Source organism: Chlorocebus sabaeus, chromosome 27 (assembly GCF_047675955.1).
Source record: "Chlorocebus sabaeus isolate Y175 chromosome 27, mChlSab1.0.hap1, whole genome shotgun sequence".
NCBI lineage: Eukaryota > Metazoa > Chordata > Mammalia > Primates > Cercopithecidae > Chlorocebus > Chlorocebus sabaeus.
Genome location: NC_132930.1, coordinates 34,322,128 through 34,335,880, shown reverse-complemented (window position 1 = coordinate 34,335,880; position 13,753 = coordinate 34,322,128). Strand labels below are relative to the sequence as shown.

The following is a 13,753-nucleotide window of genomic DNA, read 5'->3' as shown; positions in this document are numbered from 1 at the left end:
ATATATATTATTAATGAAACATAATAGAATTTTGAAGGGTCTCTTCCTTGATAGAGTAATCAGTGACAGGGTAGCATTTAAATCTTTTTTTTATATTCATAGCATTTTTAGCACGTAGTTCCTATTTTATTTACCATTCCTTTCGCTATTAACAACTTTGAAATCAAAGAAAGTGCTAGGCAATCACAAACCACTGAGCCTATGTCAACTCTGAGCTAGGAAGTGGCAGTAGTGTATTGGTTCAGTTTAAATAGTTACAACTCATTAATCGGACCATTTCTGCCTTAGGAAAGCAGTACAAAATAGTGGGTGCATACTTTGGCATCAGAGGGTACTGGTTTTGAATCTCAATTCTACTTTTTACTCATTCTGGAAATTTGGGGAAAATCTAATAAATTCCCCAAATTCCAGTTTTTCTCATCTGTAAAATGGAAATAGAAATATCCTTGGGTAAGGATGTTAGGAAAATACATTAAATAAAGTTATGTACGTAGGCTACCTGGAATTCTGCCTGGCATGTATAGTAGGATAGCAGTAAATGATAGCGCTGCAGATAAAAAGAATGCTACCCAAGAAAACACAAAGCCCTAGACCAGTAATGGTCATCGTGTGCCACCTGAGACCTAGGGCTTCACTAGTGGCGACATCTCAGGGGCTCTGCTGGGAGGAACTGGGCCTCCATCTCAGCTTTGAGATCCTCATTGACTTTCTGGATTTCACTGAGCAGCTTTGATTTTTCAGTTTTTTACTGCATTGGGCTTCTGATCAAGCTTTTTGGAGAAAGATTTCCTAGACTAAAAACAAACATACAATACTCCAGACACTTGAAAAAACACACTCAAAAACAAATAAACGAATAAGTAAAAATTAACTGAAGAGAGAATGTAAGTATTTGTAAAACTACAGTCCATGAAGATAGTGAACAATTTATATCAGCCTTTTATGAAATATTAATAATTACTTTCTTCTTTGGAAATTTAATACAAAACACCATCACTAATTGGGTTGCAACTTGGTCCACAGGACTGGGTTGGGTGCATTCCATGCGCTCAAATTGAAGGTAACATGTTCTTTCAACAAGTAAAATGCCAGTACAGGAGAATTACTAACAAGTGTTGATGGGACACTACTCGAGAAAGATGCTGTTAATGTGTACCATCTTTGTCTTATCAAAGATCTCAGAGACACTGTGGGATAATTGTTGATAATCTGGGTGAAGACCTTTGCTTCAGATCCAATTAGCAGGATCTGTGGGTAAACTCAGGCATGTGGGCACCTTGCCTTGAAACCCCTTGACTGTGTAGTCTTCAGAGCCTTGTTTCTGGTGTCTCAGCCATGAGAGTTGAGTGCATAGAAATGGGAGAAGACTTCAGTGTCCCCAAACCTCTCCCCTTGAGCATCATCAACTTTGGAATTAATTTACCAAGACATTAAAAAGAGTTGCATGGAGATTAAGCCACACAATTCCCCCTGGGGTGTCGGCATGACAGAAGCCACCTGTGGTGACAGCTTTCACAAAAGGGAGGTAGCTATGGGGAGCCATCAACAGTGAAATGTCTTGACAAAAACAGGACAGGGACATTTGGATGCTATAATCCTCTTTTTAAAGGGAGAGATTATTGGATATTTAAATAAATATTAGCTTAGTTAAATGTCAACGTTTAAAAAATTATCTAGTATATTTGTTTTGCATTTGTGAACCACAAACGCAGGGCAGGTGAAGGGTCTGGTTTACTTCTATTGGGAGAGAATTTCATAATGAGAAGGCATGTGTGTAGTCCTACTGACAGATGACTCAATTGGAGCATCTGTAAGGTCAAGTTAAATTGTGTCCTTTGTTCACGGCAACAGAGTGAGCTAGTTGGGGACCTTTCTTGCAGTCAAACTGTCATGGGCCTTCAAATGGAAAATTGCAGCAAGCCTTGGGCTCCTCCAATTTTCAGTCAAAACCAAGGGTTTAACTGGGGTATAGCATGTGCAAGGCAGGAATCCTTAGAATCAAATCTGAGTTGACTACGTTTTCTTTAAGGAAAAATAAATGACTTCCTTGAACGAAAGGACAGAGGAGAATTTTGGTCACGGCTGGTCTTCCCCAAGTAATTACACCCACACCTTCCAGGGCCTAGACAGCCACTCCACACCCTGTACCCATCACAGAAATTAAAGGAAACCAAAGGCTTTGTGATTTGCTTTACATGCAAAAGCCAGCAAATGGAATGGAGGCAAATAAGAGAAAATATGTATGTATTTCCTATTTAGAAATTATAAAAAACAGGCATAGCCTATAAAAGGGAATTAACATATTCTCTCTTCAGAAAAATTCTGTGCATTCCTCTTAATCAATACAATTAATGTAGCTTTTATCTGAAGTTGGCATTTTTTTTTTTTAAAAAAAGATGCCTTTCACTTGGAATCCAAAATCAAAAGGGTCCCCAATTAAGAAAACATTTTCTGTTGTGCTGAATTCATGTTACCGTACTGTGAGCTCTGACATTTTGTTTCTGTGGTAACGAAAATCAGCTGATTAGTTGGCATGGCAACAGAAAAGATGTAATCCCAGCAGACACACTCTAATCAATGCCCCCAGTACAGATGGTCTCCGGAGGATCAACAAGAAAGAGGCTGGCAGGCATTCAGCCGATCACGTGCTAGCTTGAGACTAGGCCAGGAACAAGAGAACTAAAAAAGAACATTTCTCAAACTAACCAGTAGCTTTTTAACCCTTTTCTTTCTTTGGCTAATTGTAACGCAATATTGACTGTATATTTAGCTGTATAATACAATGATTCTCATATAGCTTTGATGAAATCAAGTGTGCCTGTTAAGTGGGAGTGTTTATATAATTTTCTTAGTTTGTATGCTTGGAACAGCATGCATGGAGTAGTGCTTTTAGATTAACAGTTGTGCAAAGCTCATTGTATTTTCCTTAGTGGTACTTCATATGTAAATACATACATATGCATTATACATACACACACACACACACAAACACACATGATCTGATCATTGATATTATAACTTGGTTAGAGTCAGGAGAAGAGTAGAAATTCTGAAATATAATGTGGTATACAGGCTAAGGTAAGAAGGATGAACTGTCAAAGACATAAGTAAGTATTCATATAGGAAAACTGGTGGGTACACTTCCATGGTACTTCTCTGTAGTAGTAAATAACTTCATAATAACAAATTGAGAACAGAGAAAACATAAACCAATCTTTATAGAGATGATAAGAGTGTCCAGTAATGGCCATAACTTTGTTGCGGTTTGTAAAATCTAAAATTAACCCCAAGAATGTACCCTAGAAAGTGTTTCTCCCCAGAATCCACCAATGTTCACATCCTCAAATATAAATATTACTCAGAGTCTTAAATTCTGAAAACCTTGGTGTCTGCTCTTCTGATTATTAAACCTTGTTTTCTGTTTGATTAAAAAACTGAAAACACAAAAGAAAGGCTTTATAATGTGTGTTTTAAAATTCTAATTACACATTTATCCATAATCGATAATGTTCCTGGTATCAGGAAATTGCAAAATGCTCATGATACTCCTGAGGAATAGTTAATATTTCTGTTGATTAGGATTGCGGCTGATTTTTGATTCACGAGTTGACCAAATTTTCATAAAAGCAACTCAGAATCACTGGGTCAAATGCTATTGGGGGAATGAGAGTTTATTGATAGCCTAAATTAGAACACTGCGATGCTGCCTGCACACAGTATGCTAAGTACTAATAGCAGGCTTCCCTTCAAAAATAAGCATTGGCTTCTGGACCCTTTTTCTTTGTAAAAAGGTCTGAAAGGTCATTAGCCCACTGTTTTGTAGTAAACAGTCATAATATTTTATTACATGTAAATGAGTTGTTTTTAATTAATATAAGAACAATAATATTGGAAAGGTTTTGAGTATTATAATAATCACCAAGGAGCAAAAAACCAAAAAACAAAAAATCGAGACAGGAAAAAAAGAAAAAAAATGGATCCTTTCAAATTTCCTAAAAATAAATGTGCATAATTAGCATCTGGACTAAGTCCACGTAACTGAGCTCCATTTCCCAGAAAGTGATATTTTTCATCACGGTATGGAAATATTCATTTCAAGAGTCGGCAAATATACTTCCTTGGAGTAGCATCAGATGGGTGGTCCAAACAATTGCTGCTTGGGGCAAGGGAGCTGTGTGCAGGGGAATGCTCAGGTCTTTCTGGGGACCGCCTTAGACACCTGAACAAACCACTCAACCATCTGAGAGGAAAATTTCAGGATAAGAAAGAATGCAACACAGGAAAACCCTAGTTTCTGGATTTGAATGAAAATAACACTTTATCGATTTGTCAGAAGAATGGGATTCTTTTCTTTCTAAAACAAGTCCCAAATATTCAGCACTAAACTTTCAGAGAAGCTATGTTCATTTATGAATCAGTTTTGGCCTGAGAAAGAAAGAAACTGAGTAAATGTATAAAAGGACTATGACAAAATGCATTTTTATTTTCAATGGCTACTGGCTTTGGAAGCAACTCCTTAATTACAGCAAAGCTTTTAATTTAATTATCATGGATTTTTTTTCCCCCTTACAGCATAAGGAGTTGGTATGTTTCCCTTGAATTACCTAAAAATAACACTAAGCCTAGAGGAAAAAAGAAAAAAAAAAAAAAAAACAATAAGGAAGCAGCAGAGAAAGGCTTTCTCTGCAGTGCTAAGACTTTGTAACACTAGAAATGAATGGCTCGCAAAATGAATGGCTTGCATGTCCCTCTGATCTACAAGATTATGTAAATGTTCTGCATCTCCAAAATGAAGTGAGACATGGACAGATTAAACCATCATTCAGGTGATCATTACTTTCCATGTAGCAAAAGTCTATTGCCAGCCAGGACTTCTGCATCCAGTGTGAAGCTTCTTTGTCTCTGAATGACAACTTTCCTCTCTGCCTGTTTAGACCAGGAAGAAAGAAAAACCCTACCCTTTCCTACATTTTAAAAAGTCTACTGACAAAATTAAGATGCCATAGAATCAATGGTATTTGATGATTTGTTTTTGCATTTTATAACCATTTCCTTTGCCTTTGGTTTTGTACACCAGCATGGGCACTGGAGAGATGAAACTATACCAACAAGATCAATGAATAAATATATTTTTATTCTTGCAGCAAAATTGCATAAGTAATAAACACATCTTCGGTTTCATACATTGGGCTTTTGCAGTTAACCCTGATGATTCAACCTCTCTTAAGCATAAAGAGAGGGTTGTCATTTGTGTTTTGAACTGAAAGAGATAGCTGCTATCATTAACATCACAAATTAGTTTCATGTTGAGTGTTAGTCAAAATGCAGTGAACTAGTGTTCATTAAAATAAACTTCTGTTTGTCAGATTCTGTGATTAAATATTTGTTCTTACTAATTTTTCTACCTGCAAAAGGACATAAAGAGATTATCTGTAGTGTTCCAGAAAGGTCTTTGGTGAGAGGGAACACTCCATATGTCAATTTTCTATGTAGGGCAAGGATCATAGATCTAAAATGTATAGAAGATGAGGTTAAAGATCTGTCTCTTCTGTTTTTCATTTCACAGCCTCCATGGGGCTTTGAATTCAGCCTCAAACATTGTGATAATCTGATCCTGACACTTGACCTCCCCTCATTCACTCTTTTATAGGTATACGTGTTCAGCTGCTTATTGAATTCCCTAATTTCATTGACATTTTAAAGTTTTTATGTTCCTTTACAGATTACAGTTGGGTCATGGTTAGAGGATTCTTCCCTTATTCAAATTTGAATTCAGCTCCAAAAAGTTATTCCAGTAACAAAGCACAAATACAATGCTGACCACGCAAAAACAGGATATGTTCCTTCAGCTATAGTAGATATTTTGTATAAAACAACAATTCTAATCTAGCAACTAAAATTTAAAAGGCAGTAGAACCTCTCTTCCTCTTAGTTTTTGGCTCCTTCCTCTTTGATTTTCATGTGCTCAGTATCTCGTGCACACATCTTAGAACAGTGTTCACCCCAAGAGTCAAGCCATGTCACAGACAAGGAAGATTCTCTCATGGTGTTGAAAGTATCTGGGAGATGAGCAATCAGCCCCAGGTTCCATAGGAAAACCATAATTATTATTCTTTAATGCACTCAGAGTAGGAAAAGTCGGGCATGTGACAGAGCCTGTCCTGTACCTTGGTAAACATGGGCTTCCCGTGCTGGGTGACCATGGTACACTGGTCGCAGTCCACCGTGATGGATGAGTTGTGGTATGACTCTTTCGAGTGTTTGAGAATGTAATACAGGTCGGTCACCCCTCCTTCAAACACAGTGCTAAAGTAACGGGGGATGAGGGTCCTGCCGATAGCTGGGAGAGAAACACAGAGAAACAAACCATTAACAAAAATATCCCACCAGCCCCACACACCCAACACCATTGCCAAACCTCCTAAAACCAGATACTGATCATCTCAAGCAACCATAGCAAGAGGCAAATTTCTCTTTAAAAACAGCCGTGACCCTTCTGGGTTACAGTTAATAAAATATAATCCCCAACTATTCAGGAAAAATGTGTCCAGTCATCTCTCCAGATTTTGTGTCCACTGCAAGTCAATAAAATAAGGGTTAGTACTTTAAAAATAATAGGAAGGAAATGCATGAACTACTTTGGACCTTGTATACTTTTGGAATGAACATGTTTGTAAAAATAAGACACTTCCAATCTATGTGGACTTTTTAAATGCATCATGTATAGGCCAGTTACCCAGTCATGTTTTATTGTTATTATTAGTAGTGATAATATAAATTTTAATAACATAATGCTTTGTAGTGTGTAAAGTATTTTGGTATTCTCTCATTGGATCTTCAGAACAACCCCAAGAAAGTGCAGGACTGATACCCAAAAATGTTATTATGGTGGGGCGGGGGGTGACGAGGTTATTTGGAATGTTTCAAGGTCACATGACTTGTAAGTAAATATTTGGGGTCTCTAGCTGCATGTCTATAAACACCTAAAATATCTGCTCTTCCCAACACTATGTCTCTGACTGCTTTAAACAATGGAAATCTGTAAAAAATAATTCCCATCTCCATATACAAAGAGATCCATAACTATGTAAATGCTGATTATTCTATCTGCTTTTGGAGCTGTATAAGATATCTCTCTAGAATAAAAGGCTCATTTTAAGAGAAGTTGATCCCTTTCACTTGGTCTAAATTGGTCTCTTTCATTCCATGTGTCTGGTCCTGCCCCATTCTAGTTTCAGCAATTGTGTAAGTAGCTGGGCCTTTCTGACATAGGACGCTTAGAAATCTCTAACAAGCCCTTTTTTCAGCAGTGATTTGAAATCCTCTTACACTGGAAATCCCAACTCATAATATCAGGAATTTTGCCTATGTGCAGATTTTAAGGCAAAGTTCTAAAGCACTCTCAAGCAATCCAAGGTTTTTAATAAATCTCTTACATTCACTATATAATACCCTTTGAAAGACAAAAATAATGTTTAAGATAAATAAACTACTGAAGAAAGCTTTAGCTAGGAAAGATCACCCAATCGTCACTTGAATGTTTTAAAATGTTTAATTTCATTTTAAAAGAATCAGTGATAATCCATTTTGTATGGATCTATATCTCTTTTGTACATGAACTTGGAAAAAATAAGTATAAAGGAAATACCCTGCCAAATTGTTTTCTGAAATGATTTTAAGGAATCCCCATACGGAAGACTAGTCTCTAAATAATTTACACAGTTGTTATTGCCTCATATTTGCTGCAGGTAAAATCAATCAACAAGTGTGTGCTAAATATTCCAGGATTTTCAGTGATTCCATCCTAGATAATCCTTCTACATGCATTTTCTAAATACTGCCTAATCTCTAATACTGCATGCTCATTTTCTAAATATAAAATTCAAATGAAAGTAATTTGAGTCCACCATGTCCTTTAACAAATGCATAGCTAATATTATAAAGAAAACTTTGTAATGCTAAAATCCATATTGTACTTCACTACACAGATAAAATTAATTGAATGCATTTCAAATATTCTAACTTAAAGCTAATTATCATAAATCAGCCTAAGTAATTTGACAATTTGGGATTCATACTGTTGAGAATAAATGCAAACTATAAAAATGCAGATGTAGGCCAAAGAATTGTCACATTAAAAAGGTTATGGCAAATAACCACCATTGGATTAGGAACATTATACTTTATTTATCATGAATCCTGCACAAGTTAATTCTTTTAGATCACTGTTTGCTACATATCACCATCGTTTTCATTCATAGTATAATAAAAGTTGAAAGGGAGAAACGTTTGAGAGTCTTTAACTTTAAACCTAAGTTTTTAATTACTTGCCCAAATCCAGAAAATGTACAAATTATATAGTAAATACACTTAAAGAGAAACATAGCTTTGCTTTATTGAATAATTTCTAGCACTCTAGGAAATGGTTGCCATGGATACTGGAGGTTTGTTTTCAGTCCTGTTTCCTTTGAGCGCCTGCCCTCCCATTTTTCCATGGTCCTGTTTAGACCATTAGTCACAAAGGTTCATTATCCACCGTAGTAGACTAAACCCACAGTCCGGTGGCCGCAGTAAACCATGACAATGGTATTCACGCCCTTGAGTATGCAGTCTCCTCTCCATAAATCTGAGCTTGGCCCTGTGATCTGCTTTAATCAATTGAATGTGGCATGAGTATCCTTGTATCAGTTTTGGGCTACACCTTTAAAAGAACTGGAAGCTTTCACTTTGTTCTCAGGAAGAAGTCAGTTGCTACATACAAAGTCCTGCTACTCTTAAGACTGCCAGACCATGAAAAGCCCAACCGAGTCATGTGGAGAGGTCATGTGAAGGAGAACTGAGTCTTCCATCCAGCAACCCCAACTGAGCTTCCGGCCAACAAACAGCACTAACTTGCATGGGAGAAGCTGTCCAGGAAGTGAATCCTTGAGCTCCAATTGAGCTGCCTCAAGCTGGTGTCACATGGAGGAAAGACGAGCTGTCCCTGACATGCCTTACACAAACTTCAGAATCATAAGTAAATAAAAGAAATGTTTGTATTTTAAGCCAACATGTGTTGGGGTGTTTTTTAATGTGTCAGTAGATAATTTTCAACCACACTAGCCACAAAGGTAGTCAAATAAGAATTCTTCCCTGAAAGAAAGAGGGAAGTTTTGCCAGGAAAACCTTGCAAGTCATGGAAATATAGGAGGCTGAATACAAAAGAAAAGAAAAGCAAATTGACAGAGAGGCTTCATGGGCTGATTTGGGCCCTAGTCTCAGCTGGGAATAAAGCCAGTGCCATCCCTCAGAGGTCACACTTGTGTGAGGTGTGCCCCTCCTTTTCTTTCTTTTTTTTTAGTTGGCTCAAGCTGGTTCGTGTTGGATTTCTGTCATTTGCAAATAGAGAAATCCTGACCACTGCAGTCCTCTTCCGGCATGGACAGAGTAGTAAACACTGAGAGAATAAAGAGGAAGTGATGAGAGTGATCAGCTACAAGGGATAACTGACTCTCCATGCAACACACTGTGTTAGAAGCTGCAGGAGATTAAAAAGGTGTCAGAGATTGTATTAGTTTCCTGTTGTTGCTGTAACAAATTACCACCAACGTAGTGGCCTACACCACCACAAACTTATTATTTCATAGTCCCGACAATCAGACATAGGGCTTGCTGGGCTGAAGTCAGGTTGTCAGCAGGGCTGAATTCCTTTCTGGAAGTTCTCAGGGAGAATCTATTTTCTTGTTTGTTTCATCATCTAGAGGATGTTCACACACCTTTCATGTGGCCCCTTCCTCCATCTTCAAAACTCACAGGGGGAAGTTGGGGCCTGGCGAGGCATCATTCTCACTTCCTCTTCTGCCTCCCTCTTAACTTTCAGGATCCTTGTGATTGTGCTGAATCCACCCAAAGAATTCAGGATAATCTCCCATCTCAAGATCCTTAACTTATGAGATCTGCAAAGCCCCTTTTGCCATGTAAGGTCACATTCACAGATACCAGGAATTCAAACCCGGGTATCTTGCAGGGGGCACTATTCTGCTTCCCACAGAGACTATACTTGCCAACAGCTTCTGTTCTACAAAGGAGAGCAATCAAAAATACAAGAAACACATGCATACACCGTGCACACACGCATGCAATGTGCAATACATAAATAATGTGCAGTGAATGGGACAGAGAGCCAGAACAAAATCCCACGCGCCTGAAGAAATCATTCTATTGATCATTCATCAATTTCTTCTGTAAACATTCACTGAACCTGGAGTAGGTATAAAGCTCCACGGTCGATGGTCGATGCTGCAAACACAAATTTTTGTCCCTCTCTTTCAGATTCATTTTTGAATTTGAATGAGATTTTTGTCCCTGCCTTTCAAATTCATTTCTATCAGGAGAGGTAGCAAGTATCTAAGTATCTATAACATGATGTGATCGCTGATAAAGCTTAAAACTGGATTTATGATTTTGAACTCTTTATCAGTATCTCCTGTATCCTGAATTTGATGTACAATTTTATCATTTCTGAAGCTCTGAGATTAGCAAGTTCTTTTAATGCAGTCAACCATGCCACTGCATTGCACAGTCAGATAAAAATGACTAAATCAGTGAACATTTCAGATGTAGGTTCAGCAGTCACCTAACTCGACAGCCACACCAGTTCCAAATCTATTTAGATTTTATACTGTTACACTCACATGTCAAAGTTACACTTTACATTTATACTTTTATCCCTGGAATTAAAATAATTTAAATATTGATATACATAAATCTACATTGTGCTCCTATGAAAAGGATTGTCTTCTTTTGTTTTTTTAAATTTTTTTAAATTTTATTTTTTTATATTTTTAATATTGTTGGAGTGAGATTAAGATTATAGTAGATTATAATGGTGATGGTATTTTTCTAACACATTTAGATCAAAGCTCCAAAAGTTGGGAAGTGTGGAGAGCCAGATAACAGGAAGATTTTCTGTGATGTTAGGTGAGTAAAATATACCATACATTATTTATCTATGTATTCATGAAAGATAAAAGAAAATCATACATTAAATTATTCAGGTGCTGAAATGTGTATAAACAATGTTTAAATTATACCCTACACTTTATAGGTAAATATGATTAGTCCAGAAATAGCTAAGATTTTATTCATAGCTAATTGTGCTGTAGATCCCTGCCTTCAAGCTCCTCAGGGAGATTTTCACTGTTGTTCTGTTTTGTTTACATCCATCCCTACTCCCCAGAAATTCTTGCTATGGAAGTTGATAGGGTGATGGTGTGGTGGAGGCAGGATCTAGCTTCTATCTTTTCTTGTAGGTATTACTTGTAGATATTAGGATATCTACCAGATATTCATTGATGTTAACTAACTTTTTTCCTTGTTTAGAAACAAAATGGTATAATACAAGCTGGGAGATCATAAAGAAGACATAAACTACTGTGCATCCTCCCCAAAGCAGAAGGTCTGCCTTTTAGAGCATTTTATCTCTTTTAGTAATTATGAAATGCATTTAAAAAAACTCTTAAGGATGTTTATAAGTAATTCACGTGAAAGAAACTGCATGTAGAAAATAACCACATAGGAAAATATTCAAACTAGTTATTGAAATACAAAGTTAAAATAATTAAAAAAAGATTAAAACATAAACCTGGTGAGGTTGTGGTAAAACAGACATACACAAATACTTTTAGGGAAATCAACATAGTGATTGCTTCTTATTTTGAGAGTTTCTAACTCTCTGGAAGTCTGTTAGCTGGGACTCTAAGCTCTTGGTAAATACCCTTACCAAACTGCAACTCTCAAGTTTATGTTTAAGTGCTCTGAAGTTCTACAAGTCTTTTGAGAAACCATCATCTAATGTGAGACTTTTTAATTTGGGGGCATAAATTAAAATTTTAAATGCCTGTAATTTCTGTGTTTCAAAGATAATTCGCTTCCAAGAAATAAAAGGGGTTGAGAGTCTGATTTTAATAAAATGTGAAGCAAGAGGAAAATTTGTTACTAACAATATATTAATGCCATTTGACATATGATCATCATTTAGCTGATGATTTTGCAACTCTGAAAAGAGAGAACCATATAACCAAGCATATGTTTTTAATTAGGCAAATGTTTTAATTATATTAAAATTATTTACTATACTAGGATTTAAAAAATTTGTATCTAAACATGAAAATAGATAAATTCGTTGGCTAAATCTGGGTAGTTTTATGTGGTTCTGCTAAAGCTACTGCAGTTCTGCTATATGTCAAAAATCCAAATGGAAATTCTATTATTCAGATACATAATAAACACCAAGAGTCATTAAACTTTAAACTTATCTGTATTCAGAAATCAGTAAATGCATTATGCTGACCTGCAAATGAATATGCTCCTAGGAGTGAGATAAACAAGACTGATGATTTTATTTATGGTAAATAACCATTATATATAGCCAAAACAATAGAAGTAAAATATGCTTGACCTGTGATGGGGGTGATACTAGTTCAAGGTAGATCTCGTTGTTCTTGATGAAGGGAATGCAAGTTGAATTAATTAATTAATTTTACTTATAAATTGGCATAACTTTCATTCTAATATGCCTTATTTTCTCAACCAAACTAATTTACTTGAATATTTTCTCTCTGATGATCTGTCTTGCTATTTCAAAGATTTGTTTATTTCATATATACTTATTAAGCAACTACTACAGGCCAGATATTGTTCTAGGTGCTAGAAATAGACAAGTAAGGAGACAGAGAATAAACCTGATGGCTCAGGAAGGCCAACTAGTTTAGATTGGCCAGTCTGGAAGGCTGCCGTGAAGAAGTGATGACGGAGATGAGTACTAATTGAACAAAGCCATGTGAAGATCTGGAATTAAAGAGGTCCAGGCCCAGGAACCATAGGGGCAAAAGCCCTAAGACAGGAATGAATTTTGATTGAACAGGTTTGGTGTGTTATGGTATCAGAAAGGAGGTTTTGTGGCAGGAGGGTGGTCAAAGAGAACAAGATGATGGTGATGAGGTCACAGAAAGAGGCAGGGTCAGATTATGTGGGACTTTCTAAACCATGGCAAATGGCTTCCATTTTATCCTTAGTGCAATGTCAAGACATTGAAAGATTTTAGCCAATGATATAATTTACTCTGTTTTTCCTAAATGCATTTCCAGCTGCCAACATGGTCTCAAAACGCCATAAAAATTTTTGATCCTCTTATAAATTTAATAGGCATTTTTTCTTCCACTTTCTACCTACCAAATTTTTAATAACTTGACCAAGACTTCAGTCACCCTATCTCACACTAGGTGCTAAGTGCTAGAGAAACAAAGATGACTAAGACAGACCCCATTCCTGCTGCTACAGAGCTTTTGATCAAGCAATTCTTAGCATCATTAATTCACCAATTAAAAGTGTGTCATGGCTCCATCTTGTCTCTCCTGTTTCCCCATTGTCTGACACACAATAATGAATGAGTCAATGCAATAACTGTGTGAATTTATAGGTCCCAAGCCATAGGAGCTTACATGTAAACCTGATAGAATTCATCTCATTTAATTGAACCCAGTACTTTGACATATTCAGATTATTTTGGGTCTTAATTCTGTCAGTGATACTATGGGCTATTTATTCTAGATGTGTGTCTTTCATGGTGGCAAAACTCTTTCGACTTTGGTCCAAAGTACTGACAATAACATTGTACAGGAGAAGTCCACAGCAATGGAGACCTCCTTCTAACTGGACTTCTTAGTATGAATCAAGCACCCTGTAAGTATGAAATTGAAGTCCTTTAATGACT

At 36.6% G+C, this 13,753-nt stretch overlaps 1 protein-coding gene across 10 annotated transcripts in view; it reads right to left on the bottom strand.

Moving 5' to 3' along the window:
- Positions 1–13,753, bottom strand: part of LDB2 (LIM domain binding 2) — a 394,374-nt gene that overhangs the window by 80,532 nt on the left and 300,089 nt on the right. For all 10 annotated transcript variants that reach the window (XM_008017817.3, XM_008017815.3, XM_008017820.3 and 7 more), the window contains exon 3: positions 6,168–6,340. In XM_008017817.3, the coding sequence (XP_008016008.1) occupies positions 6,168–6,340 (173 nt within the window). The remainder of the gene's footprint in view (positions 1–6,167; positions 6,341–13,753) is intronic.